The sequence below is a fragment of the Mastigoproctus giganteus genome, chromosome 14 (genome assembly GCF_048544385.1).
Source record: "Mastigoproctus giganteus isolate SK-2022 chromosome 14, ASM4854438v1, whole genome shotgun sequence".
Lineage (NCBI taxonomy): Eukaryota > Metazoa > Arthropoda > Arachnida > Uropygi > Thelyphonidae > Mastigoproctus > Mastigoproctus giganteus.
In genome coordinates, this window is record NC_143588.1 from 123000550 (window position 1) to 123026814 (window position 26265).

General features: G+C 37.7%; 1 protein-coding gene across 4 annotated transcripts in view; it reads right to left on the reverse strand.

The window, feature by feature from the left end:
* Positions 1–26265, reverse strand: part of LOC150075706 (CCR4-NOT transcription complex subunit 4-like) — a 494519-nt gene that overhangs the window by 388604 nt on the left and 79650 nt on the right. For all 4 annotated transcript variants that reach the window (XM_090388673.1, XM_090388675.1, XM_090388674.1 and 1 more), the window contains exon 4: positions 7133–7198. In XM_090388673.1, coding sequence (XP_090244799.1) covers positions 7133–7198 — 66 coding nt within the window. The remainder of the gene's footprint in view (positions 1–7132; positions 7199–26265) is intronic.

The following is a 26265-nucleotide window of genomic DNA, read 5'->3' on the forward strand; positions in this document are numbered from 1 at the left end:
ATGTTGTTCACATACCGAGATTGTCCCTTATCAAACTTTTTTAACATCTCCCGGCACCAAGTCACACGTCGTGTCATCTGCTCTTCAGTCAGTTGATGCGGCACCCAGAGAGAACAAAGTTTCTTCACGTGCAAATGATCTTGCAGAATCGAACGAATTGCTGGTGCATTTAGACCCAAAGTATCCTCTATCTGTTGGTAGGTCACTCGCCTGTTTTCGTCAAGCATTTTCCTCACAGCAGTAACGTTTTCCTCCGTAACTGACGTTCGTGGCCTTCCCGGCCTCTCAGAATCCTCCAGAGTGAAATTTCCCCTTTGGAATTCTCTATACCACCTGAATATCGTTGTACGATGTGGACAATCATCATCTAGTGCAAGAGTCATTTCTTCTAAGCACTGGTCTATGGTTAAACCACGCACGAAATTATACCGCAAAACTGTCCTTATCTCATTTCGTGACCACGATGGCATCGCAAGCACTTTACACACTCACTACTAATGAATAACTGAGCCCATCGACTTGGCGCGGCGGCTACTATGCACGTATGAACATGTCTCAAAATGCAGCAACAAGCAGCTTCCTGTGATTCATTGTTGCGTCATATTGCAAAACTTTCCTAGTACCCTTTGTATATATATATATATATATATATATATATATATATATATTTATATATTATTTTGATTGCTTAGATTAATTTTTTGGTATCTATTTTCTATAGGGTATTAAGGTGTATACGGAACAGGAGATTTAGTTAGCGTTTTTAGTCTAACCTATTCCTGGGGGTCTGTAATGGTATTCAAATTATATAATATCTAATGAAGTTAATTATAATTATTTTAACATTAATTAATTATCATTCAATACTAACTAACATTCCCTTACCTGGTCATCTAGCCGCTACTTCATCGGGGGCTTTGAGCGGATCGATAGCCAGTTTTAAAGGCATGTCTCATAATTACCCGTTTCTGTTAACTCCTTATCAGTTTTGCCTTAGTAGTGAGATTATTTTGCTCTTTTAGACTATTTATTTAATTGAATAAGGATAGTTTTATTTCAATTTGTCTTTTAGTTTAATTTTAATTTTTGAAAAAAATTTTTATCTAACATCGGATTCGGCAAACTGGTAGAGGGGAAACAAAGCCCAACGGGTAATTATCGGAATAAGCGAGTGGAGTTATACTTATCTGTCTGGTGGTGGTCTTTCGGTAAATGAGGGGTTAGCCTTACTCATTGTTTGTTTTATCACGGGTTTGGTTTTGAGTGCGCAGCCGCGCCTATTGTTGCAGGGAGATGTTTTTGCAAGTCATCCGATGAGTGGGCTGATTCCTACGTCAGCAGGGGTGGGTGGGTGGGTGGGGGGTATTTCCGTTTTTTTTTTTTTTTTTTTTTATATAACTCCATGGTGAAAATTAAATTCTTACGTGATTTGGTTGTTTGTTATTTACAAGCATTGTTTTTTGTTATTTACGTGAGTTGGTTTGCTATTTACATGAGTTGGTTTGATATATATAAGCCATATATATCAGGCTTAATGTCCAATTTATAAATTAACAGATGATAGAGAAGCCTATGGTAGATATAAACTAGTCTGTAATCAAATCACAAAGGAGGTTAGGCAAGCAAAAGCAGATTACAAGAAATCTTTAGCAAAGGATGCAAAGAAAAACAGCAAAACACCAAAGGCTTCTTTACTTATGTAAACTCTTGAAGGAAAGGGATGAATCAGATTGATTGCCTTGATAATGGTGGTTTGACTGCTGCTGATGATGATCCTGCTGGGGTAACTGACAAACCAAATAAGTATTTTGCATCTACGTTTAAAAATGAGAAGTTAAGAGAAGTGAATGCCAGAAGTTGATGAAATTGTAATAGGAAGCTAAAGGATTTTGTAATAACTGAGAGCAAAGTGGAGGAGAAATTGTTCTAGCTTAACATAAGGCACCTGTGGTGGATGAGATCTATCCAGTTATATTAAAGGAGGCAGCAAAGGAAGTAAGAAAACCCTCAGGTATAATTATGAGAGAATCCTTGGACACATGGGAAGTCCTCATGAACAGGAGATATGCTAATGTATCTCTAATTCACAAAGGGGATCAAAGGATGACATATAGACAGTGCTCTTTGTGGACCAATCTTATTAGTAGAGTCCTCAGGGTTCGGTGTTGGGCTCGCTGTTGTTTTCTGTATTTTTCAATGATATTGATGAAGGCATATCAGGCTTAATGTCCAAGTTTTCAGCTGTTACAAAGGGTGGTAGGGTTGTTAATGACAGTATGCTTCTGCAACAGGATCTAGAAAATTTGAGGAGATGGGTTGAGAGTTTACAACTGAATTTTAACATTGACAAATGCAAAGTACTGCATATGGGTAGCATTAATCCCAGATGGGTTTGTTACTTGGTTTTTAGGACCATTAGCAACTAAGGCCATATTGCTCAGGGATATGCGCTGGTCATTTCCCTGACCTTTCCGCATCCTCTGTGTTCAATGGGCACCGGCTCGAACCCTGGTCTAATCAAGAAATGTGTGCTACGCACTGCTGCTCCTGTCCACCTGGCTACGGAGGCACCTCCCAGATGGGTTTTTTTTTTTTTGTTTTTGTTAGTTGTTGGCACATCAGCTTCTGTGGCTATAATGCACCTCCCAAAGTGTTTGTATTTTACTGTGATCCAAGCCCGAGGCGGGATTCGAACCCGTGACCTTTGGGTTGCCAAGCAGGCACTTTATCCACCTGGCTAGCCCGGTCGGCTCCCAGATGGATAGTGAAGAATTTAAAAGAACTGGGGGTAATTGTGCAGTGAGATATGAAGTTTTCTGAGCAGTGCAGACAGCCTGCAAGGGTAGCTCATGGTGTCTTGTGAATGATATTCAGTAATTTTTCTAGCAGGGATAAGGAAGTGATTATTAGCATTAGTTGATGCATATGATGCAAGAAAGCAAGCTGTCTGCATCAGTAAAAAACAAAACAAAACAAAACAAAACAAAACAAAAAACACTCTTTCCATTTGACCCATCCGGTTACTCCAAATGTTTGTCTAGTTAAGCTGTCAACTTTCACAACAACAGATGGAAGTCTGTTCCCGCAATCAACTACCCGCTGGCTAAAGGAAAATTTAGCATCTATTCTACAATTGACTTTCCTCAATTTGAAACTATGCCTCCTTATGTTCTTAATCTGAGAAAGCGGAAGTATCCTGTCAGCATTGAGCCTGCTCAAACCATTCAAGGCCTTATACACCTCGATCAGATCACCTTGCAGGTGCCTAAATCTCCAGATGCTGAAACTTGCAGAACTTAAGCCTTTCTTCGTAAGTGCACCCCTCTTTTCCTCTCCTGAATCTTGTTGCCCTTCTCTGCACTCGTTCTAGCAACTCCACATCCTATGTAAAATGAGGCCCCCAGACCTGTAGATTTCAATCTTTCTAAAACTCAGTCTTGTCATATCTTGCAAAAAGGATTCTTCTGCTCCTATGCTTATCTTTGGTGACACTCTGATTTCTAGGCAAAATGATATATATATATATATATATATATTTTTTTTTTTTTTTTTTTGATTACCCTGACTTCTAATCTCTTTTGGCAGAAGCACATTACAAATATCGCTTCCTCTGCACCTAAAAAACTTAGTTTTCTCTTTCGCTCTCAGCGTTACTTTTCTTCCAAACAGCTGTTCTCTGTACAAATTGCAAATAAGCCCTACCATGGAATATTGTTCCCACATCTGGGAAGGTGCCCCCAAAACTTCTCTCAGGCTTGTAGATCCCATTCAGAAGAGGGCAATTTGGCTAATTAATGACCGTCTGTAACAGAGACTCTCCACTCACTGTCTCATAGACAAACTGATTCTGTTGCATGCCTTTTCTATAGATACTTCCATGGGCACTGTTCTTCTGAATTGGCGTCTATAATTCCCGCTCTCTCTTTCAACATAGTTCGAACACATGCCAATCAACATCCATTTACTGTCCAACTTCAAACTCACAGAACCAACTTTTCATCTCCCTTGTTTATTCAACTGCTATTTTCTGGAACAAAGTTGCCTTCATACGTACTTCCTGAAAATTGCAGTCTACAGAAGTTTAAAGTCTAATGTCAACAAATATCTTCGTTCATCTTCTCAACCTCCAACCCAAGCACGGCACTAAGTACTATAGGTTCTAATACCTCTTGTGTTTGGGATTTTTATAAAAAAAAAGATCCCACCTGCCCAGAAGATCTTTGTGCACAGGAAATGGTATGCTTAAGAACAGAATATGGATTCTACATCTAACCTCTTTGCACACACACTGGTGCGGTATTAACAAATAAGATGAATAACATTAATATTAAGATACTGCAGCTGAACATAAACATTCCAGGCTGTTGCCCATGAAGTGCACAAATATCTTGATGATGTTAATTTTTATGTAATCTCACTACAGGTATTGTACCTATAATCAGGTTATATCAAAATATTACCATGGTGGAAAGGTTCTGGAATACACGGTTTCTTTAAGGGTCATACAATTATATCATTCTGATCCACATTTGGCTCTGATTGTAATGAATAACACTCCGGATGTTGTCAAAATAATCAAGTTGAGGTCTGCATCAATGTTCCAGCTTCATTTGGTTCACTGTTCCTTGTATCCCTCCACTGCCCTCTCACCTCTGATATTACTCAGCATCTGAATTACCCGGATTGTGTTATCTCACTTGTTGGACCTTTTTGTTTAGTAATCATGGCTGATGTAAAAGCTAAATACAGTTTCTGGTTCTCTGGTGCTACTCACTCCAAGGTTCTTCTGCTAGAAGACTCTCATTAACTTGCTGTTCAAAACAAACTAGGAATGACCTGTAATTTTAGTTACTTAAGTGGGGAAAGTAACATTGGTATTACTGTTACTTTTCTGTATATTTACTCATTTGTTGCTGACCAGTCTGTGGTTGAGGAGCTTTGCTCTATTGACCACTGGGGGCTATCACCTTTTCTATAACCTGCAATGCTTCTTGTTAAAGCTAATTTTGTGGTATTGCTTTGAAGAGTCTAATTCTGATTTTTGATTTTCCTTCCAACTCTTAGGTTTTCTGAACACATTCACACATGCTACTAATCTCACATTCTTTCTGACTTCCTCTCTATATTATGCTTGCTCTCGCACTACTCTCTAAACATCCTACCCTGTGGTGGAACCATATTTACACTCCTATGTCACCAGGTTCGTCATCGTGCACGGATGACCTTCCAGAGACACCAAATAAGTTTGCCATCTTCTGAGGTTGACTGCCTTCGGCAGAACTACAATGAAATAAAAAGGTACTATGCTAAAACCATCAATGACTGTAAAATCAAATCATGGCAGGAACTTGTTATTACTTCAGGTAATTAGGACCCCTGGGGAACTGTTTATTGACTAACCTAGAACAAGATACATTCACCTGTCTATAGCTCAGTAACTACTGGCTCTACTAAAACTACTCTGTTGTATGACATCTTAATTCTTTATTAGATGTTCTCGTGTCTCAGATAATCCAAATGACTTTCCTGAGCATTGCCAAATTTGTAACTGTAAATTGATAAAACTGAAAAGAGACAAAAATGGCAATGCTATATAGGAAAATTTCAAGAGATGACTGTAATTCACCTGAACAACAAAGGGTTCAGGGAGATACAAAGGGTACTAGGAAAGTTTTGCAATATGACGCAACAATGAATCACAGGAAGCTGCTTGTTGCTGCATGTTGAGACATGTTCATACGTGCATAGTAGCCGCCGCGCCAAGTCGATGGGCTCAGTTATTCATTAGTAGTGAGAGTGTAAAGTGCTTGCGATGGCATCGTGGTCACGAAATGAGATAAGGACAGTTTTGCGGTATAATTTTGTGCGTGGTTTAACCATAGACCAGTGCTTAGAAGAAATGACTCTTGCACTAGATGATGATTGTCCACATCGTACAACGATATTCAGGTGGTATAGAGAATTCCAAAGGGCAAATTTCACTCTGGAGGATTCTGAGAGGCCGGGAAGGCCACGAACGTCAGTTACGGAGGAAAACGTTACTGCTGTGAGGAAAATGCTTGACGAAAACAGGCGAGTGACCTACCAACAGATAGAGGATACTTTGGGTCTAAATGCACCAGCAATTCGTTCGATTCTGCAAGATCATTTGCACGTGAAGAAACTTTGTTCTCTCTGGGTGCCGCATCAACTGACTGAAGAGCAGATGACACGACGTGTGACTTGGTGCCGGGAGATGTTAAAAAAGTTTGATAAGGGACAATCTCGGTATGTGAACAACATCGTGACAGGTGACGAGACTTGGCTGTACTATTACGATCTGCCGACCAAGGCTCAAAACAAAGTTTGGGTCTTTGATGATGACGACACACCCGTAAATGTCAGAAAATCCCGATCTGTAAAGAAGAAAATGATAGCTGTATTTTTCAAATCGAGTGGAATTGTGGAACGTGTCGTTTTGGGCCTAGTGGATTCCGGTTACACGCAGAAGACAGTCACAGCTAAGTGGTATACTGAACAATGCCTGCCTAAAGTCATTGGATCTATGAAGAACCTGCGGCCAAAGTCAAGAATGGACACCTGGTACCTCCATCACGAAAATGCTCCAGCTCACAGCGCCAAAGCCTGCACCGAATATTTGACCACGACAGGACTGAAACTTCTCGAGCACCCTCCCTACAGTCTAGACCTTGCTCCCTGTGACTTTGCACTGTTCCCGCATGTGAAAATGAAGCTAAAAGGGAGGCGGTTTTCAAGTGATGAGGACCTTCTACAGGCTTGGGACAACGAGTGTGCTTTACTCCCTAGTGAAACTTGGCAGAACTGGTTTAAAGATTGGTTTCGGAGGATGGAGAGGTGTATTGAATGTAGAGGAAATTACTTTGAAAAAATTAAATAAAGCTGTATTGCAAAACTTTCCTAGTACCCTTTGTAATATCATTACTGTCTTGTAGAAACTAAATTAAATTATCTGGAGTTAAATGCTACCAATACATTAATGCCTACAAATTCTATATTATACTGCAAACATCATAACTTGAAAGTTCCAATGCAGCTTTTATTGACAAGAGTGGACTCCCACTGATGTAATATGAAAATTATTATTTAAAATACATTACACTAGATCTCATACCTTTCGACATGCTGGACACAAACCATTTTCATCTGTTCTAATCCTATGCCAGCAAAAACGACAAATCTGTAAAAATAAATAAACTGATATCACAAACTATCATAAAAAAAAACAAAATAAATTTCTACTAAAAACATTAAACAGCTATGGTTTGAAAATCTGTTCACTAATTTCATTAGTGACTTCGCTGACTTGAATCAGTATTTCAGATAAGGCCATTCGATACAAAAGACTCTGAAATGCTGCTAGGAAAGAACTAACAGATATACTGAAGGATACCAAAAAGCAGTTGTTGTTAATTGCTATAGTTAACAAAGCAAATGCATGGTTCATTATTTTTTTAATAAAATAATTTTCATACTATATGAAATTAACACACACACACAGACAGAGTGGATTCCGGTTATTTGAGCCACCAGTTAATTGGGGCAGCCGTTTATTTGGGGCAAATCTTAAAAAACAGAACCCAATCGAGAAAATAGCCAGGGTTTACTTCGCTTAATTAGGAAAACATGCGTTTAATCGGAGCAGGAGACCGCAGCACTGGAGATTACCCTATGTTTTTCTCCAACCGTACGTGGTTCGGTAGAATTTGTGGAGATCACAACCATAAAACAATTAGCAGTCACCTGTTTATTGGGCTTTTATTGTTAGTGCAATCTATCATAAATGAATAGTAAATTCGATCTTATTGAATTTGCGATAATACCGACAGCTGGAATTCTGTGGGTTATTGTGCTGAAATGTGTTTACACTTCCATGGAATCTTCAATCATATAAAAAAATTAATTTTCAGAATCTTCTCTTCATTCCTATTTTTAAAACTTTGTAACTCGTTACTCACTCCGTTCTCACTTGCGCGTATCGAGTTACTTGCAATCTGTGTGTGTCGTGTTCCTTGTTATTGATTGCTTATCTTTTTACTGTTTTAAATTTTAACCCCCTTCCACAAATGTCAGTGAACAGAAATATCAACTAGTTAGTATGTACATATAACAGTACGTATTAATTATTCTGATTATCACGTATGATTTAATTTTTTAATTGGTAAGGTAATAACAGGTAAATTTGTGCTTAATATATCTTTACTTTTATAGTCTGTGGATAAATTTCCTCCTATTTTTGCTAATTAGAATCGCCGTTTTAAGAGAATTAAACTTCAATTCACAAATGTGATCACAATGATGGCGCTTACTACACATTGTATAGTGAATGGTACTTTACTATGGTGAGTCCATTGTAACGTGAATCAAATGTAAAGCGGGGATCAATTGTATTTTTAACTATTTACGTGAAACTTCGGATAATTGGGGCAGCCACTTAATCGGGCCAAAATGCACTAGTCCTGATGTGTCCCAAATAACCGGAATCGACTGTATATATATATAAAAAGTTTAATTTGACTAAATATATTCATAATTTATGCATGTGCAGGCACAACAACATATCATATTGTGAATTCCTTTGCAATGAGCTGCTTCTCCATTAGAGAAGACTACTGTTATTTATTCTCAGTAGCTACTCAGGCAGCCGTTTCAGCATTATTTGGTACCTCATCGGAGAAGAGGTAGTTATCCTTAAAGATATAACAGCTGAAAACCAAGTTGAATTAATTTCACAATATGAGATATACCAAGTGCAGTTTAAGGCTTTGGAGCTCTAAATACAACAGGTATCATCATAATAATAGTATAGTATGAAAAAAATAAAAATAATCTGTGCCAAGCACACACAGTAGATGGTTTTATGTGAAACATCCTTGGAGGTACCTACAATGAATAACTAAAGTAAGAGCCATATACTTGCAATTGCAATGTTTCTAAATGTCTCTGGAAAACAGTCAGTTGAGGTACCCAATTGACAGCGTCAATTGGGCAGATCAACTGACCTGTTTTCCTCAATCGGCCGGTGTCCTTATTTTCTTAGGCTTTGTTGCTATCATTCTTGCTCAATACTCTTGACAATACTCTGCGCCTGACTCCAGCATCATTGAATACTCAAATTTTTTTTCGAAAATTGATATGAAAACATCTATATGCACCTAACAATGGAATGTAATGAAATTGTGAGACTAAAAAAGAAATTGACAAATATTTGCATTTTTACAATCATACTTCCTGCAGTAGTAAATACAGGAAGAAAGATTGCCATGAAGTCACAATCATGCAGTAGTAACTGCAGGATTGTGACATCATATTATTCAAAAAAATGGCTACAATCAAATGAGTAATTAGGCTATTGGTTTGGATTATACTAAGCTCTTCCAAGCCAAGGATGTTTTCACATAAAATAAAACATCTTTATAAGGTACACACATTTTTTAAATTGTTTTTCTAAAGCAGTTTGACTAAATTCAAATGAACAGAGTTTGAACCGGGTAAATCATTTCACTAGAACTCGAAATGTTATACTGGTCATGAAAAATGCATCACGGACTGTAGTCAAACTACTAGTGATTACTCGGCACAGACTAGTGATGGGAGTATGTGAAGCTCCTCTGGCTGAAGCCACAGATGATGTAATGACTTCTGTGATGCATTTTTAGAGAGAAACAGGTATCCTGTGTGTTATCAGACACTCAGACTAAAACACTGATGGATCCAATATATCTCTATTACAGAAGATTTAGGAGAAGTCCGGTTGGCCTGCTCCGTAAAATCCACTCATGCACACCTTCACGGTGGTAAGCCCTGCTACGTCACTTAGGTGGCAACGAACGTGTAGAGTGGTTCTCTTCAAGACACCTGGTCAGTGTGAAGAGGAAAAGACCAAACCCTCCAGCATATGACAGCACGACAAAACAAATGGCCCTCAGTCCCCAGCAGCTTTCACTCCCCCTCTTACGGCAGCGAGAGGAATAGAGCGAAGCAGAGGGTGCTAAGAATCTCTGGGTACGACCAGGCTGCCATGCATGGAAACTGATTGTTATTTGTTATTTGGTTTTTAGGAGCATTAGCAACTAAGGCCATATTGCTCCGGGATATGCGGTGGTCATTCCCTGACCTTTCCGCATCCTCCGTATTTGGTGGTGAGGGGCTCGAACCCCGGTCTAATCAAGAAGCCTGTGCTACGCACTGCTGCTCCTTCCCACCTGGCTATGGAGGCGCCCATGGAAACTGAACTTGGCCTGTTATAATGTAAGATCACTCATTGGTGAAGACAGGATATTAGAGCTGGAAAAGGAATTAGAAAATGTGAATTGGAATATCATCGGTTTGGCTGAAACAAGAAGAAATGAATCACTTATAAGTTTATCAAGTGGAAATCTGCCGTACACCAATGGAAACAGTGAAAGGAGTGAAGGTGGAGTTGGGTTTCTGGTCCATAAAGATTTTAAAAACAACATTTTGGAATTCAAAAGTACAGTAAACCCCTGCTATTCGCGGGGGTTACGTTCCTGAGAAATGTCGCGAATAATGAAAACGCGAATACTGAGTTATGGCTCCCATAGTAATAAAAGGGTTCCGTTCCAAAGTATGAAATATATAAGAAAAACTAGTCTAAAATTTTGTCTGTATTATATGTACAGTGCACTCCCGCTAATCCGAACGTCCGCCTAATCCGAACACGTTTCGGTCAGCGGAGAGGAAATTTTTTAGTTCGCAAAATATATGTTAAATACGTTAAATTTAAATGGTATTAATGGTACAAAGACATTTAGAATTCCACAAAAAAATTCTATTTTATTGTAGTACTGTACTAATACAAAATTAATAAATCAGTGTTTGACATGGCCTATTAAAACTACAGATCAATACTTATACACAAAAACAGGAACAAAAGCCATTTTTCAGAAGTAACAAACTGTTAATTTCTTTTGACGTAACGATGAAAATCGATTAGAAGATGCTATGTTTTGCCACCGGTTACACTCTCCCACAGCTCAGCAACCCAATATACAACATCTTTTAAGTTCACTTGTTTCATTTTCTCATGTAAAGAAAGTGAATTGGTGTTATCTTCTATCAAGGACCTAAGATATTTCTTTCTGTATGCAAACTTGATAGACTGTAACACCCCCTGGTCCATGGGCTGTAATAACGGTGTTACATTAGGCGGTAAGAAAGCTGCCTTTATATCCCCTGATGTAAACTCTGAAACGTCTGGGTGGGATGGCGCATTGTCTATGAGGAGAATGGTGCGAGGTGGCAAATCATTTTCATTGCTGAAAAGTTTCACTGCTGAGACAAATTGATTATGAAACCACTCAATGAAAAGCTGTCCGTTCATCCAAGCTTTTTTTTGACTTTTGTAATGAATTGGAAGATTGTTAATGTTCATATTTTTAAAAGCGCTCTCGGCTTCGCTGATTTAATGATCATCATCAAAGGTAGCTTGTTATTTCCTGAAGCATTACTTCAAGCTATCAACGTCACTCACTCCTTATTCATTTTAAAATCTGGGGTACGTTATTCGGCTAATCCGAACAGGGCTCGGTCCCAATTAGTTCGGACTAGCGGGAGTCCAGTGTACCTTCATATTATGACTATGTACACAGTGAAATGCAAGCATATGCCATCGAAATGAAAATAAGAAACAATTTAATATTAAATGTAATATTTATTAGAAATTTCAAACAAATCTTTCAAACCAGCGCCTTTGCTAGCAAAAAAACTTATCCCACCAGTGCTATAACAAGTTTCGCTAAAGTGTTGATAAAGGAGTTTTGCCTTTTCACGAATGATGAGTGAACAATAGTGAAATTATAGTATCCTTATAATACCGTGATAATTCTGACTAAAAAAAATAAATAGCAAATGCTTAGTGTAGCATTTGCTATTTATTTTTTTATGATGAGTGAACTTAATGGAATTTTATTTTGAGTTCGGTCTTCTATACACAGATTTAAAGCCTTTTCCATTTTTTCTAATTTAACATCACGCAAATTTTTGAAGCAATTAGCGCATTTTCACGGACACTACGGCGGATTTTTTCTTCCGATTTCTTGATTGAACGTACCGTTGACTCATTGATGTTATAATGTTTTGCTACTGAGGAGACACTTTCGCCATTAGAAATTTTGTCTAATAACTCAATTTTATTCGCTAATGTCATCACTTTCTTTGATCTTTTCACATTTCCCTTGTTATTCGCAGCCATATTTTGTACAGGTTAGAAAGAACTTGTCCACAATAAAGTCACTTTCTTTAACACACTCGAAAAAGTCTGTTTTACACTGCAAAACGATAGATTTCATTTTTGTAAGCATATCAATTTATAAATTGATAAATTTATGTTTGTTGCATGTTGTTTCTGGCCATTTAGCTACCAAGAAGCAGCAATCACCAGGAAAGCTGCTTCCTAGTCCCAGTCCATGCCACGAATTTGTTCCAGTAAGTGGTCCTCATCATATATGTGCTACCTAACCTAGTAGCCTGATCCAAAATTGCTGCTTTTCCAGCAATTGTTTCTATTTTTGGCTTTTAGCAGCTAGTACAACCTGTCTCACCTTACAAGATCAATTGCATGCTTATTTCCTAAGGCATCAACGGATTGCCAGCTGTAAAGTATGAACACCACAACGCATGTGTTGGACTCTCGAGAGGCTTGAAATTTCATCCAGGATGTCGTTTAAATCCAGTTCTGCTTCTACGTCGTATAAGGCTCTAATTTCTGGAGTTTTACCACGTGATTCATCTCTTTCACTATCTGTTACTGAATCACCTCTCTTTCTTGGTCTTTATTTAACTTCTCAATAGTTCTTGAGGTGTTGGAGGCATTACCAGTCACAATGCCCAATACATGCTCTTTTCCTATTTCAAAATTTTCCAGAATACCTTTCACCAGTTGATGAAGGTACTTGCTTGTATGTTGGGCATATGTTGAAACTGATTTTATTGGTCAAAGTTTTACTAATTTTTGCTCCACAAGTCAAAATCTCACCATCAGTGTCATTTACTTGGCATGTGCAAATATATTATTTATCATGTTCAGAAAAGTATTCAAATACTTTGTTCAATGTAGAGGGCTTCCACACATTTGACATTTACGAAAAAATAAAATGTGCATTATTCGAAAACCACTCAATGGTTTAGACAAAAAATAAATAAAGAAAGAAATAAATAAAAAAAATTAATAATAAACAAAAAGAACAGGGAAATGACATTACACCATGAAACATCAAAGCGCATAACATATGTGCCAACCTCGTGATTATGACTGACCAAGTTAAAGCCAAGGAGCCAGATTTTTTTTTTTTACTGGCTCCACATCAAAAGTCTTCCAAGGAAGTACAGCATCCAGTAAGTTTGGTGTGACATAAGCACTGGGAAAGCAAAATTGAGAATAGGAGTTTTATAGGCCTAATGACTCTGATGAGTATAATAAACAACTTTACAGAGAAATAGAGTGGGTAAATCAACTAGAGGGAGAAATACTCTTGATGTGATTATCAGTAGTGATTCTTCATGCATTAAGAATCTGCAGATTCTTAATGCATGAAGATTCACTACTGATAATTAAATCAAGAGTATTACTCCCTCTAGTTGCCTCTCGAACATGCTGATGTAGAAAACAATTATCCAATAAATCCACAAAAGCTTTGCTAGTGTGTGAGTGACCAACCCACAAATTCCAGTCAATATCTGGGAAATTAAAATCCCCCATTATAAGACACTCTGATTTACTGGACCACTATTTGCCTGTACAGTTCCTTCTTATACTCATCAGAGTCATTATGCCTATAGCACACACCTACTCTCAATTTTGATCTCCCAATTCTAATGTCACACCAAACTGATTCGACACTGCACTGTCCAGCAATGTTGACTGGCTTCACTTCCTTGGATTTTGTGCGTTTCTTAACTAATAGCACAACCCCTCCTCCCTTCCTATCCTGTCTATCCTTTCTGTACACATTGTACTCCCGAAATTCCAATTCTGCATTCCTTATATCTGTGTGACACGTCTCTGATATCCCAACAATATCCACCTTTGATGCTTTGAGCAATACCTCAAATTCATCAAATTTATTTACCAAACTCCCATGTGTTTATTTGTACCGCAATGACTCCGAGCAGTCTCTGAAATATCCTGCATCTTGTTTTCCAGGCTTCTGCTCATTCCAATAGAAGCAGTGCAAGAATCACTTTCACCTCTGCCAGTGGCTACTGTTAATCTAGTAGTTCTTGTATCCCCTCAAGCTAGCAGTTTTCCAACCCACCTAACACTGCCTCGATAGCATCAGGAAATATTCATGCACCCTTTCTATTTAAGTGTATCCCATCCCTGTAGAAGCAGTCTCTCCTGTTAACAAGTACAGACCAGGCTGAAAAAAATTCTACCCCTTGAGCCTTGCACAATCTTTCCAGGGCCGAAATGATGGACAAGGCACTCTTCATGTACTCCCTCGTATCGTATCTGGGCAGAATTGCAAACACTTTCAAATTCAACCCTAATTCACGACTTTTTTTCAACAGTGACCTGTACTTGTTAAGTAATTCTGCAGGGTCTCCTACTCTTAATATCATTTGTGCCAACGTATACAACTATATCACCTTTTGTGCCCTTAAAAGATGATATCTGCTCTACAACGTCATCAACCTTTGCTCCTGGCAGACATACCCTGGTCCTGTTTCACCTATCCTTTTTACAAAGCATGTTTCCCGTTTCCCTGACAATAGAGTCACCAACAACTACTAGTTCCTGTGGGACCAGCGCATTCTGCCTTGGGGGTTGCTTCTGTGTTGCGTGATGACCAAGTGCAAGCTCTGGCTTTGATGTGGGCAGCTGAGAGCTTGATGGGGCCCCTCAACTTAGATCCTTTGAGGGCATCCACCCTGTTCTTCAACTATTACGTAATAAAGTATTTTATTAGGATTATTTATTGTGTTAATAAAATACTTATTACATAATAAGTGTTTTATTACGATTTATTGTGTTTGGTAATGTTTTGGTTACAAATGTGTGTTGAAACACCAATACCAATTGTATTGGTATTGGCGTTTTTGGGCACAAGGGCAACTAGGGCCAAAATGTGCCTGTTCCTATGACATGTTTTAATATAAAATTTCGGTCAGTTTGTCATCATAGAAAATCATATATTTGTATCTGCTTAAGAAAGGTAAATAGTTCAGTTAAATTTGCATTGTTTCCAATAATATGGGCAAGTGATAGAGGCTCTTTCAGTCGTGACAGTGAAAGGAAACTATTTTTCTGGAAATAGGAATACTGCTTACAATCTAAGAGTATATGTTTGACGGTAAGTGGTAAAGTACAATGCGTGCATTGAGGTGGGACGTCCTGCTTGAGTAGATATATATGGGTTGGATGTGTATGCCCTACGCGTAATCTTGCTAGCTCAACCTCTTCTTGTCTGTTTTGCCCGAAGCTAGATTTCCATAGTGCTGGTTCCTCTTTGATTTCGAGCAATTTGTTGTTCGTTTGTGAACTCCAGATTTCAGACCATTGAATTGTATAGATTTTTTTAATGCGCTTCAAGTAATCTATGTATGGTACTTGGTAATGTGATGGTATTGTACTGATTGGTTGTTTGGCTGCCTGATCTGCTCTCTCATTACTGTGATATCAGAGTGCCCTGGGATCCAGCAAAATAACACTGCATGTTTCTTACTTCGTAGGTGGTTTAAGCAGGAAAAAATGTTTTATGATGGGATGTGATATTGAAAGTTTATTGTCTAATGCAGAGACTGCACTCATGGAATCTGTGTATATTATGCTGCTAGCATTGTGGGAAGTGTTTATATTTTCTAGGGCTAATTTTATTGCGTATAATTCTGCAGTGTAACTGCTACACTCAACTGGAAGTGATATAGAAAGTGTAAAAGAGGAAAAGACAGCTGCAGCACCAACAGAAGAGTCTGTTTTCGAACCATCTGTATATATTATACAGCATTGAGCATTGTTGAGGGCATGGCCTTTATGTAGCTGTTTAATACTTTCATCTGGCAGGGATTTCTTTCTCAATTGCTGAAAATAGGTATCAAAGTGAGGGAGAGTTACAGACCAGGCTGGATCAGGTACATCATTCTCTTGAAGCATATTGGCAAAGTTTATGTCCCAGGCATGTATCAATTCTTTTAATCGAATACCAGTGGGTCTATTTTCTGTAACTTTGCTGTTGTAGAAAGTGATCCAATCAGGGTTGAGAAGCAATGGTCGAACAGGATGGGCTGGAAAGCTTTGAATTTTGGCTGCATTATTAAGGAGCAGCATTTTCCTTCTAAGGTGAAGTGGAGGTTCATACGTCTCTACATACAGACTCTGGACAGGGGATGTTCTAAAGGCTCCTAGCGAAGTACGAAGGGCACTAAGTTGGATGGTGTTCAGTCTGGTTAGTGCACTTTTCCTAGCAGAGTCATAGACAACAACTCCATAATCTAATCGAGACCTGATAAGAGCACGATACAGATGTAGGAGTGAGTATCTATCGGCACCCCATTTCATGGCAGAAATGGACCAAAGAATATTTAGTTTCTTTAAACAAATAGTTCAGAGATATGTTATGTGAGAAACAAAGTTAAGTTTGGTGTCCAACATTAAACCTAGGAAATGAAGATTATTGGTGGTATCAGGTGGTTCTTTAGCTGAAGTTCCGGTTCCGGATGCAGCTTGCATTTTTTGCAGAAGTGAATTGCAACTGTTTTTTGTTCTGACATACGATATCCATTCTGCTGTGTCCATATTTCTAGCTTATTTATGGAGAGTTGCAGCTGTCTTTCAATAGTAGGAATATATATTTTTTTTGAACTGCAAGATAGAGTGAGATCATCAGCATACATGTATAATTCCACAGTATTGGGTTATAGTGTTCAGCCTAAGTGAAAAAAAGAGTAGCGCTAAATATTGACCCTTGTGGGACACCTTCAACTTGGGTATAGATACGAGAAAGTACTGTTTGATAGCAAACCTGAAGAGTTCTCTTTTGGAGAAAGTTTTGAATAAATTTCGGTAAATGTCCCCACAATCCTAGGGAATAAAGTTCTCGCAATATGCCATACCTCCAGGTTGTGTCAAAAGCCTTTTCAATATCCAAACTTACCATTACATATAAGCATTACGGATGTTAGTCTCTGCTTTCACCATGAGATCTAAAGTGGTTCTGTTTTGTTGGAATCCAAATTGATTGTTGTTTAGCAGCTTTTGAGTTTCAAGAACCCAGGTAAGTCACCTGTGTATCATCTTTTCTAGAGTTTTACCTAGACAACTGATGAGTGAGATTGGTTGGTAATTTTGTGTGAGTGATTGATCCTTTCTTGGTTTGGGAAAGGCTAGAATAACGGAGTGATGCCAGGTAGAGGGATATGTACCTTCAAGAAAGATATGATTAAAGAAAGTTATTAGCAAATTCTAAGCTATATTGTTTAGATGTTTCAGCATTACATAATAGATTCCATCAGCACTATTTAGTGATCTGTTTAATGCTGTTTGGAGTTCAAAAAGACGAAAAGGTTGATTGTAGGCTAGAGACTGGGTAGTTTGGAAATTTATCTTATATTTTTCTGCTATGGCTTTAATTTGTAGAAAGGAAGTATCATAAGCTGTAGTGGCGGAAGTTTCAGAGAAAGTCTCTGCAAGCTCGTTTGCTATTTCTTGTGGAGAAGATATCTCTTGTCCATTCTTGATTAAAATTGGAGCAGAAATGGGTAAATATTTGCCATTTAGTTGTCTAATTTTTTTCAAAATTATTTTACTGCTAGTGCCTTTTGTGACTGAAGAGGCAAACTATCCATGATTCTTTTTTGGCTTGTCTTCTAATTTGTCGTGCTTTTGCTTTAACCTTTTAAACTGAATTAGGTTGTCGGTGGTTGGAAACTTATGGAACAGATTCCAGGCTTTATTTTTTCTTTTTTCGCTATGGTACAAGCGTCATTCCACCAGTATTTAATATTTCTGTGTTTGAAAGCAGAAGACATTGGTATTGCTTTGGAAGCTGCTGCTAGTATTTGTTTGGTAATGTGCTCAGTGACATCATCAATAGACCCTAGTTGTATCAATTGACTATCAAAGGAGATGGAGAGAGAAAACTTTTCTCAATCTGCTTTAGAAAATTTCCATAACACCCAATGATCAGGGCAAGATGTCTGCATTGTTTGAATTCTGCATATTATTAGGAAATGATCACTGTTGTGCAGATCATTTAAAACCGTCCAATCTATAATAGGAAGTAGTAACTCAGGGGAACAAATAGTTAAGTCAATTGCTGACATAGATCTCGTGAAGAGATGAGTGTACGTGTTATGACCAGTGTTGAGCAAAGTTAGGTTTAGTTGGTCTATGAGCTTTTCTAGCAAGTGCCCTCTATTATCCATGTGAGCAGATCCCCATAGCGGATGATGCGCATTTAAGTCACCAAGAATACAAAGGAGACAGTATTTGTTTTATAAGATCTTCTAATTCTTTCAACGTGTAAATACTGTTAGGTGGAAGGTACAATGAGACGAGAGTTATTGTTTTTCCCATTGCTACACGAACTGCAACGGCTTCTAAGTGGGTCTGAAGAGGAATGTTTCTTGCTGGAAATTTACAATTCACTAGAATTGCAACTCCACCATGTGCATGGCTTGAAGAAGTTCCATCTTTTCTATAGGCTGTAAAATGTTTAATCGAATAAGTTACCTGTGGATTTAAGTAAGTCTCTTGCAAGCAAATGGCTACCGGATAATATTGTGAGATCAAATCGTATATATCATCGGTATATTACTGCATATATATATATATATATATATATATTACTGCTTCTGTATATACTCTGCAATTCCATTGTACAATGTGCTTCATTATTTGGTTTTAGAGAGGGAAGATGATTCTGTCTGTTTCTTGTAAGAGGGAGCAGTTTGCTTTTGATGATCATGTTTTATCTTATCCTTTCTTGGAAAATAAGGGTGTCCATATTCTGTACTCCCTTCTACATCATTGGTAGCAGTAGATGAACATCCAGTCTCCATGTCATCTTCTGCATGAAGATCAAGGACTGTTTCTTCTTGTGCATTTACAGCTTCGCTGTCCATGCTGCTTGAATTCGGTTATTGCAATTCAATGGCGCATTGCCTTTGTGGTTTCCTTTGTACTTTATCGATTGATGTAATTTTAGATGGAACTGAGAGTGGGGTGTTCAATCTTGGGTGGTCAGCACCTAACCCTATTTTTCCCATAGGGCCTGTTGTTTATATTGCACGAGGGTTTCTAGAAACAACTATCGTGCTCTATGAGGACTGACTGTACCTATTATCCTGCAACCCCAGTTGTCTTTACATCTAGGCTCAAAACAAAAAGAGAGAGAGAGAGAGACCAAATGTTTAGTTTGATTCAGTGCGTCGTCGATTGTTGTGTGCTATCGCACAACAAAACGACAAATTTTGTTTAGTTATTTATGTCAGGGATTTTGGAATTTTTTTTTTTTTATAGTAATTATTTTTTATTATTATTTTTTTTGTTTAGAAATCACGAAAATGATGGGCAAACGCAAGAGTTGTCCTTTCAAATTAAACAACCTTTTTGTTTTGAAATTATTCAAAAGTGAAAACGGTTCCATCCGTTAAAGCTCTAAAGAACCATTATAATGTTCGTGACCAAACCATAACATGACATTGTAAAAAATAAAGGGAAGCTATTATATTTAAAATTGATATCGAAAAATAAAGGGAAGCATGAATACGATGCTTCCCTTAATTTTTTATGATGTTGATTTTACACAAGTAGTACGTGTTAAGTTTTTAAGTTTTTTTTCTGCATTTAACCGTGGGTAACTGAATCAATGGAAACGGGGGCACAACTGTATTTTAAAAAAAAAACAAACCAATATTAATGTTGTTAAATTATACATAAAACAAACTGTTACATCATGCGCGTATTGTGGCATACAGTTTTTGTTAATGCTCCAGATATTAATTCAGTTTTAGATAGTTATACTTATAAAGTTATTATCATTATTTTCTTTGTTAGTTGTTGGCACATCGGCTTCTGTGACCATAATGCATCTCCCAATGTTTTTGCACTACTCTGATCTGAACCCGCAACCTTTGGGTTGCCAGGCAGGCACTTAAAGTTATAAAATGATTCGTCCACCAGTGAATTCTTCTGTTCAAGCTTGATGTGGTATCATCTTCGTGACATGATAAACAGGTACTTCATTACAATGTATGCACAGCGCTTTGGTCTTCACGAATTTAGCAAAAGCCCCACTACCCTAAAAGCTTAAGGTGACAATGAGTCAACCTTGACCGAGTCACAAAACATTGCACTACTGAGTTCCCTAGGGATATCCTTCCTCTCTTGTCTTTTGTGCTTAGCACACTTGTGTCAACTGTTTATGCTTTGTGTTCTCTCAGTAATTTCTTTGGAAACATGAATATAAAAGTTGCAAGCTTAATAGTGCCAGAGCAAACAAAACTTGGAATTAAAGATTAGCTCTTAAAAGCAATCATTATTTATTGCTGTATGAAAATCCCAAACACAAGAACTTATAGTATTTAGAAATTAGAACTTATAGTACTTAGTACTGTGCATGGGTTGAGGTTGAAAAGATGAAAAAAGGTATTTGTTGACATTACACTTGAACTTCAGTAGACTGAAATTTTAAGGAAATATGTATGAAGGAAGGTTGTTCCAAAGACCGGAAGTTGAATGAATAAAAGAAGAAGAAAACTTGGTTCTGTGAATTTGAAGTTGGACAGTAAAAGAATGTCAAATGGTTGTGGCACATGTTCGGACTGCTCTGAAAGAGAGAGAGCAGAAATTATAGAAGCCAATTCAGAACAGTGCCCATGGAAATATCTATAGAAAAGGCATGCAGCAGAAACAGAATGTTATGAGACAGAGTGGAGAGATTGTCGGAGATGAGTCATTAATTAACCTAACTGCCCACTTTTGAACGGAGTCTAGAAGCCTGACAGCGGTTTTGGGGCACACACCCCCAGATATGTGAGAATTATTCCATGATAGGGTGAATTTGCAATTTGTACAGAGTGAACAGCTGTTTCGGAAAAAAAAAAAAAAAAAAAAAGTAATGCTGAGAGCAAACAATATTTGTAATGTGCTTATGCATAAGAGAGATTAGAGATCAGGGTAATCCCCAACAGAGATATATGACATATTCTAGAAATCGAAGTGCCATCAAATATAAGTATAGAAGCAGAAGAATGCTTTTTTGCAAGACAAGAATGAATTTTAGAAAGATTGAATCAACTAAGTTATCTTTGCCAAACTGGAGATCAGCATTTAAGGAACTGGTAGTGGATATTCGAGAAGTTAAAGCTGTTTGTGCAGGGAAAGTTTTTCTCAAACTGGAAGGTTGAATGCAATGTGCTACCTTCAGCATTAGTAGAGGCATATGATGCAAGATAGCAAGTTTATGCAGCATCAGTCAAAAAAAAAAAAAAAAAAAAACACGCTCCCATTTCACCCCTCGTTCGTTCCAAATATCTGACCAGCTCAGCCTTAAATTTATTTAGGCTATCAACTTCCACAACAAGGGATGGAACTTTGTTCCACCAACCAACTACCCGCTGGCTAAAGGCAAACTTCTGCACATTTATGCTACATCTGTCTTTCCTCAATTTGAATTTATGCCCTCTCCAATGATTATCCTCAGCAACAGGAAGAATCCCATCAGCATTGAGCATGCTCAAACCACTCAAGGCTTTATACACCTCAATCAGATCACCTCACAGGTGCCTAGTCTCCAGACACTGTAATTTGCAAAACTTAAGCCTTTCTTCATAAGAGCAACCCTTTGTTCCATTCACTAATCTTGTTGCCCTTGTCTGTACTCATTCCAACAGCTCTACATCCTTCTTAAAATGAGGCCTCCAGACCTGTATACAGTACTCAAGGTGTGGCCTGACCATTGCCTTATATAAGGGGATAATCACCGCCTTATCCCTGCTAGAAAAATTCCTGTATATCATTGACAAGACACCATGAACTACTCTTGCAGACCGTTTGCACTGCTCAGAAAACTTCATATCTGCCTGCACAATTACCCCCAGGTCCTTTTCATTATCTACCACTGTCAGTGTAGTACCACAGGGTTGATACGTTACTCTGGGATTACTGCTTCCCATATGTAGTACTTTACATTTATCAATGTTAAACTTCATTTGCCACTTTTCAGCCCATCACTGTGATCACTGCCACCTTGTGGTTCTTCTATCTGCAGATTCTTAATGCATGACGAATCACTATTGATAATCAGATTAAGAGTATTACTCCCTCTAGTTGGCTCCCGAACATGCTGATGTTGAACTCCTAGGATTGGTGTATATGCAAGTATACATGCACCTGTTCCTATTCTTAGCTACACTAACATAACCCATGTGTTTACTTGTACCGCAATGACTCCCAGCAGTCTCTGAAATACCCTTCTTTATCTCTGTCCTCGGAGGTGCTACAGTGGGACCACACCCCATCTACTAAAGCCTTGACAACACTACCCTTGTGTTGGCTGGGTTGTGCCGAGGTATAATGAGTATATTGACCTCGGCACATGGGCTTTTGAGAGTTTACGTATTTGGGCAGCTAGTAATTCCATTAATAGAGACAAGGGTGCACGCTTACATCCCCTCTTTGAAACCGTGGTTCTTGGGCGAGATGAACGGTTTCAGCTAGCGTGCTCCCGAGCCATTTTTGGTTCCGGTGCATGAATGGGAAATTCCGGCCATACTCCCGAGGAACCATGTGACGAGTGCCATGGATCTGCTATTTAAGGATGTGCCACACAGCAGAAATATGCTGTTGAGAAAGGAGATCGCTATCTCCGAAAGCTACAGTTGTTACGGTATTTTATTAACCGTTTTTATCGCTTTTATCATCATATTTTATATATTTTTTATATATATATATTTTATATTTTTTGTATTTTATTGTAAATTAAATCACATCAGTTTTAGACTACTATATATTTTATTTCATTTAATTTCATTTTATACGCTCCTATTTTATTTTATTGTAAATAAAGTGTTTTAGTTGCAGGATTGGAATTTGTTTATTTGAATACCGGCTGGTGTAAAGTCTAATTGTTCAATATGAATTGTCTAAATATATAATCAATATGATTATATATTTAGAGATATAATCCGCATTCATACTATTTCCATTCTATTTTTTTACTTTTTTCTTATATTTTCTGTTGTTATATCAACTGTTTTTTCCCTCATTCATTCTTTTTCACACATCGAGGGGGGGGGATGCAATGGTGTGTAATGAAAATTAATATAATCACCACCCCCTCCAGCTTACTGCCGTCTAGGGGGTGGCTCTAAAGCAGAGCAATACAGATATTTATTAATAATAATATTAATACATAATAACCAAAGCTAAATAAATAAAGTTATTAGAGATTAAAACTAGGGCTAGAATATATTTAAGTATAGCATTTTATTGTTTGTGTCCTTTTCCTCATGTTTACATACACTCATACATTCATCTGGCTTTCATTTTATTTATTCAACCCTTACTTTCTGCACTGCACTCTCTGTACACAACTTACTAGTATTCTCCAGTTGAGGTGCAGGTATAGTTACAATTTTTGCAGGCTGGGGGAGAATGTAGTGGGATGGTTGGTGTTGTTAGCATTATGGTAATTTTTGTTATTGTTAGTATATATAACTAATGTATGCTATATATTCATTTGTTTGTATTCATTCAGCCAATTACATTTGTTCCTTCACCTATTCCCATTTACCCTAACACTCATTCATTCTCTCTCTAGCTCTCATAATGGGTCACTCTTTCACCCTCTCACATTCATTCTACACTGTATTTCCTTGCTACTAGCTTACTATTCTTTTTCAGCTAATTTTCTTCCTTGGCTGTCTGCAGATCTCCCTTCCCTACATAGTTACTTATTTGGTGTGGGGTCACACAGGGCAGGGTGCTCCTAGTGGGGGACCCCAGTCAATACAGTTTAGTCAAACTTTGGCTTATGTCAGGGTGCCGAACAGTGCATCCCTGATAGTTTTTAAAGTCATCTGAGTGTGATCCGAGACATTGGCATTTTGGGCTATTGATTGCTATTTAACTGCAGAGTACAGGCAGCAAGATTATACACTAGGTGATCCGGAAGCATCCCAGAGAGTTACCAATAGGTTCCGGTCCAGTGTACTAACCAGTGGACAGTCTGTGAATAATTGTTTTAGAGCTGTACCCTCAAAATGTAAGGAACACTGGATTGTGCCATAATTTCCATCATAACACAAAAGACAATCATACTGCATGATGGAAGAGATGGGCGGAGGATTTACAGGAGTTTTGCTCTGGAGACTAAACATGGGTTCCACCACTTCAAGCCTCCAATAACCAAAGTGATGGTATTGACTGATAACATGGAGGAGTGGAATCAGTCCGTGTGGTCACCCATTGAGGACTTGCACATGGGGGTAATACCAAGGTTAAGTATAGCATTTTATTGTTTGTATCCTTTTCCTCACGTAATTACAGCCCCACCATCATGAAGGTGCAAGCACAGGATTGGCTGTTACAGACAGACTAGACTTAGGAAATTAGGTCCACTGACTTGAGTGTCACCCAAACACCAGTTCATCAGCGTTTTAGACTCCCAGGTAGCACGCACAGCTTGGCATATCTGGAGAATGTCCGCGGCACCCTCAAGGACCAGGAAATCAAGAAACAGCAGACTCCATTCCTGATCATAAATATAACTATCTTTAGTCTTTCATTTATCTTTTCTACATAAAATATTCTTATATTACACCTAATTTATACAAATTTTTCATTGAAATTCTTCAGGAAAATTACATTAAAACCTCATTTTTACAAGCACACACCAGATTGGGTGGGGGAGGGGGAGAGATTTGCAATGTAACCTACTGAATTTTGGTTAAGCGTATGTGCGTAAACTTTAGCAGTTGTGCCCATTTTTAACACCAATGTTTATGTACTTTTGAACAAGTACCAATACTATTTTGAACACATGGAAAAATCCAGTTTAATCCAAAGGTGGTTGTGCCACTTACAGGAACAGTTGTGCAGCACCTAATGAATTTGTTCTTATTTCGGGCAAAAAAAATTTTTTTTTTTATTTTTTTAAATTCTGTCTGAACTGCACCAATCCTTGATCTTTTACTAATGGATTACTTCTTTAAATAAATGATATTGTTTGTTTGTTTTTTTTTTTTTTTTTAAGGAGCATTAGCAACTAAGGCCATATTGCTCCGGGTTATGCGGTGGTCATTCCCTGACCTTTCCGCATCCTCCGTATTTGGTGGTGATGGGCTCGAACCCTGGTTTAATCAAGAAGCATGTGCTACGCACTGCTGCTCCTTTCCACCTGGCTACGGAGGCGCCTTAAATAAATGATATGTTTATCATGTCTTCATAAGATATAAATATGAAATTAATTAGTCACTTCAATTTTTAATTTTTTCAAATAGTGTCTTGATTATTATTTATCTATTATTATGAAACAAGTCATCTACTAGTCCATATTTTATGAAATTTGGAATGGCTAGATAAATCTTTCTAAACAACACAAATACAGGTAATCCTCGTATAACACGTTAGTTAGGTTCCTATAAAATCTTGTGTAGTGCGAAACCATGTTATACGGGACTAAGTACCAGTACAAAAAGGGGGAGTTGTGTTCAAAAAACTAACAAAAATACATACAGTATTTCGTTAACAAAATACTAACATAACCAACAAAAATTCACCATTTCGTTAACAAAAATATATCTTTCTAGATTTTGTGCATCTTCTGCTCTCTTTAAAATATCAGTAATCTCAGTTTGTTTGAATTTGCTTGATAAATTCTTTGTAAATTTCATCGTATGGAACTAAGCATTTTTGAAGCTCCTTTGTAAACTTTGGATTCCTTGCAGTTGAAGGATCTGTATTTAAAAAATGAGATTCTAATTGCTCGGCTAAGTTTATGCCTTCTTGTATGCTTTTTAGTATAAAATTTGGAAGTTCAGAATTTTTGTCAGTGCTATCATCCTATGAATTGATTTGTTTACCTCTGATACCATTTCCACCAAATCAGCTTCACCAGCCTCTTTTTCTACCAGTAATTCTTGAACAGCTTCAGTAACCATATTTTTTACTGGACTAAGTACCAGTAATCATAACTATACGGGATATTTTTCAGTAATCATAACTATTTATTTTTTTTTTTTATTAGGAGCATTGGCGACTAAGGCCATGTTGCTCCATGTATA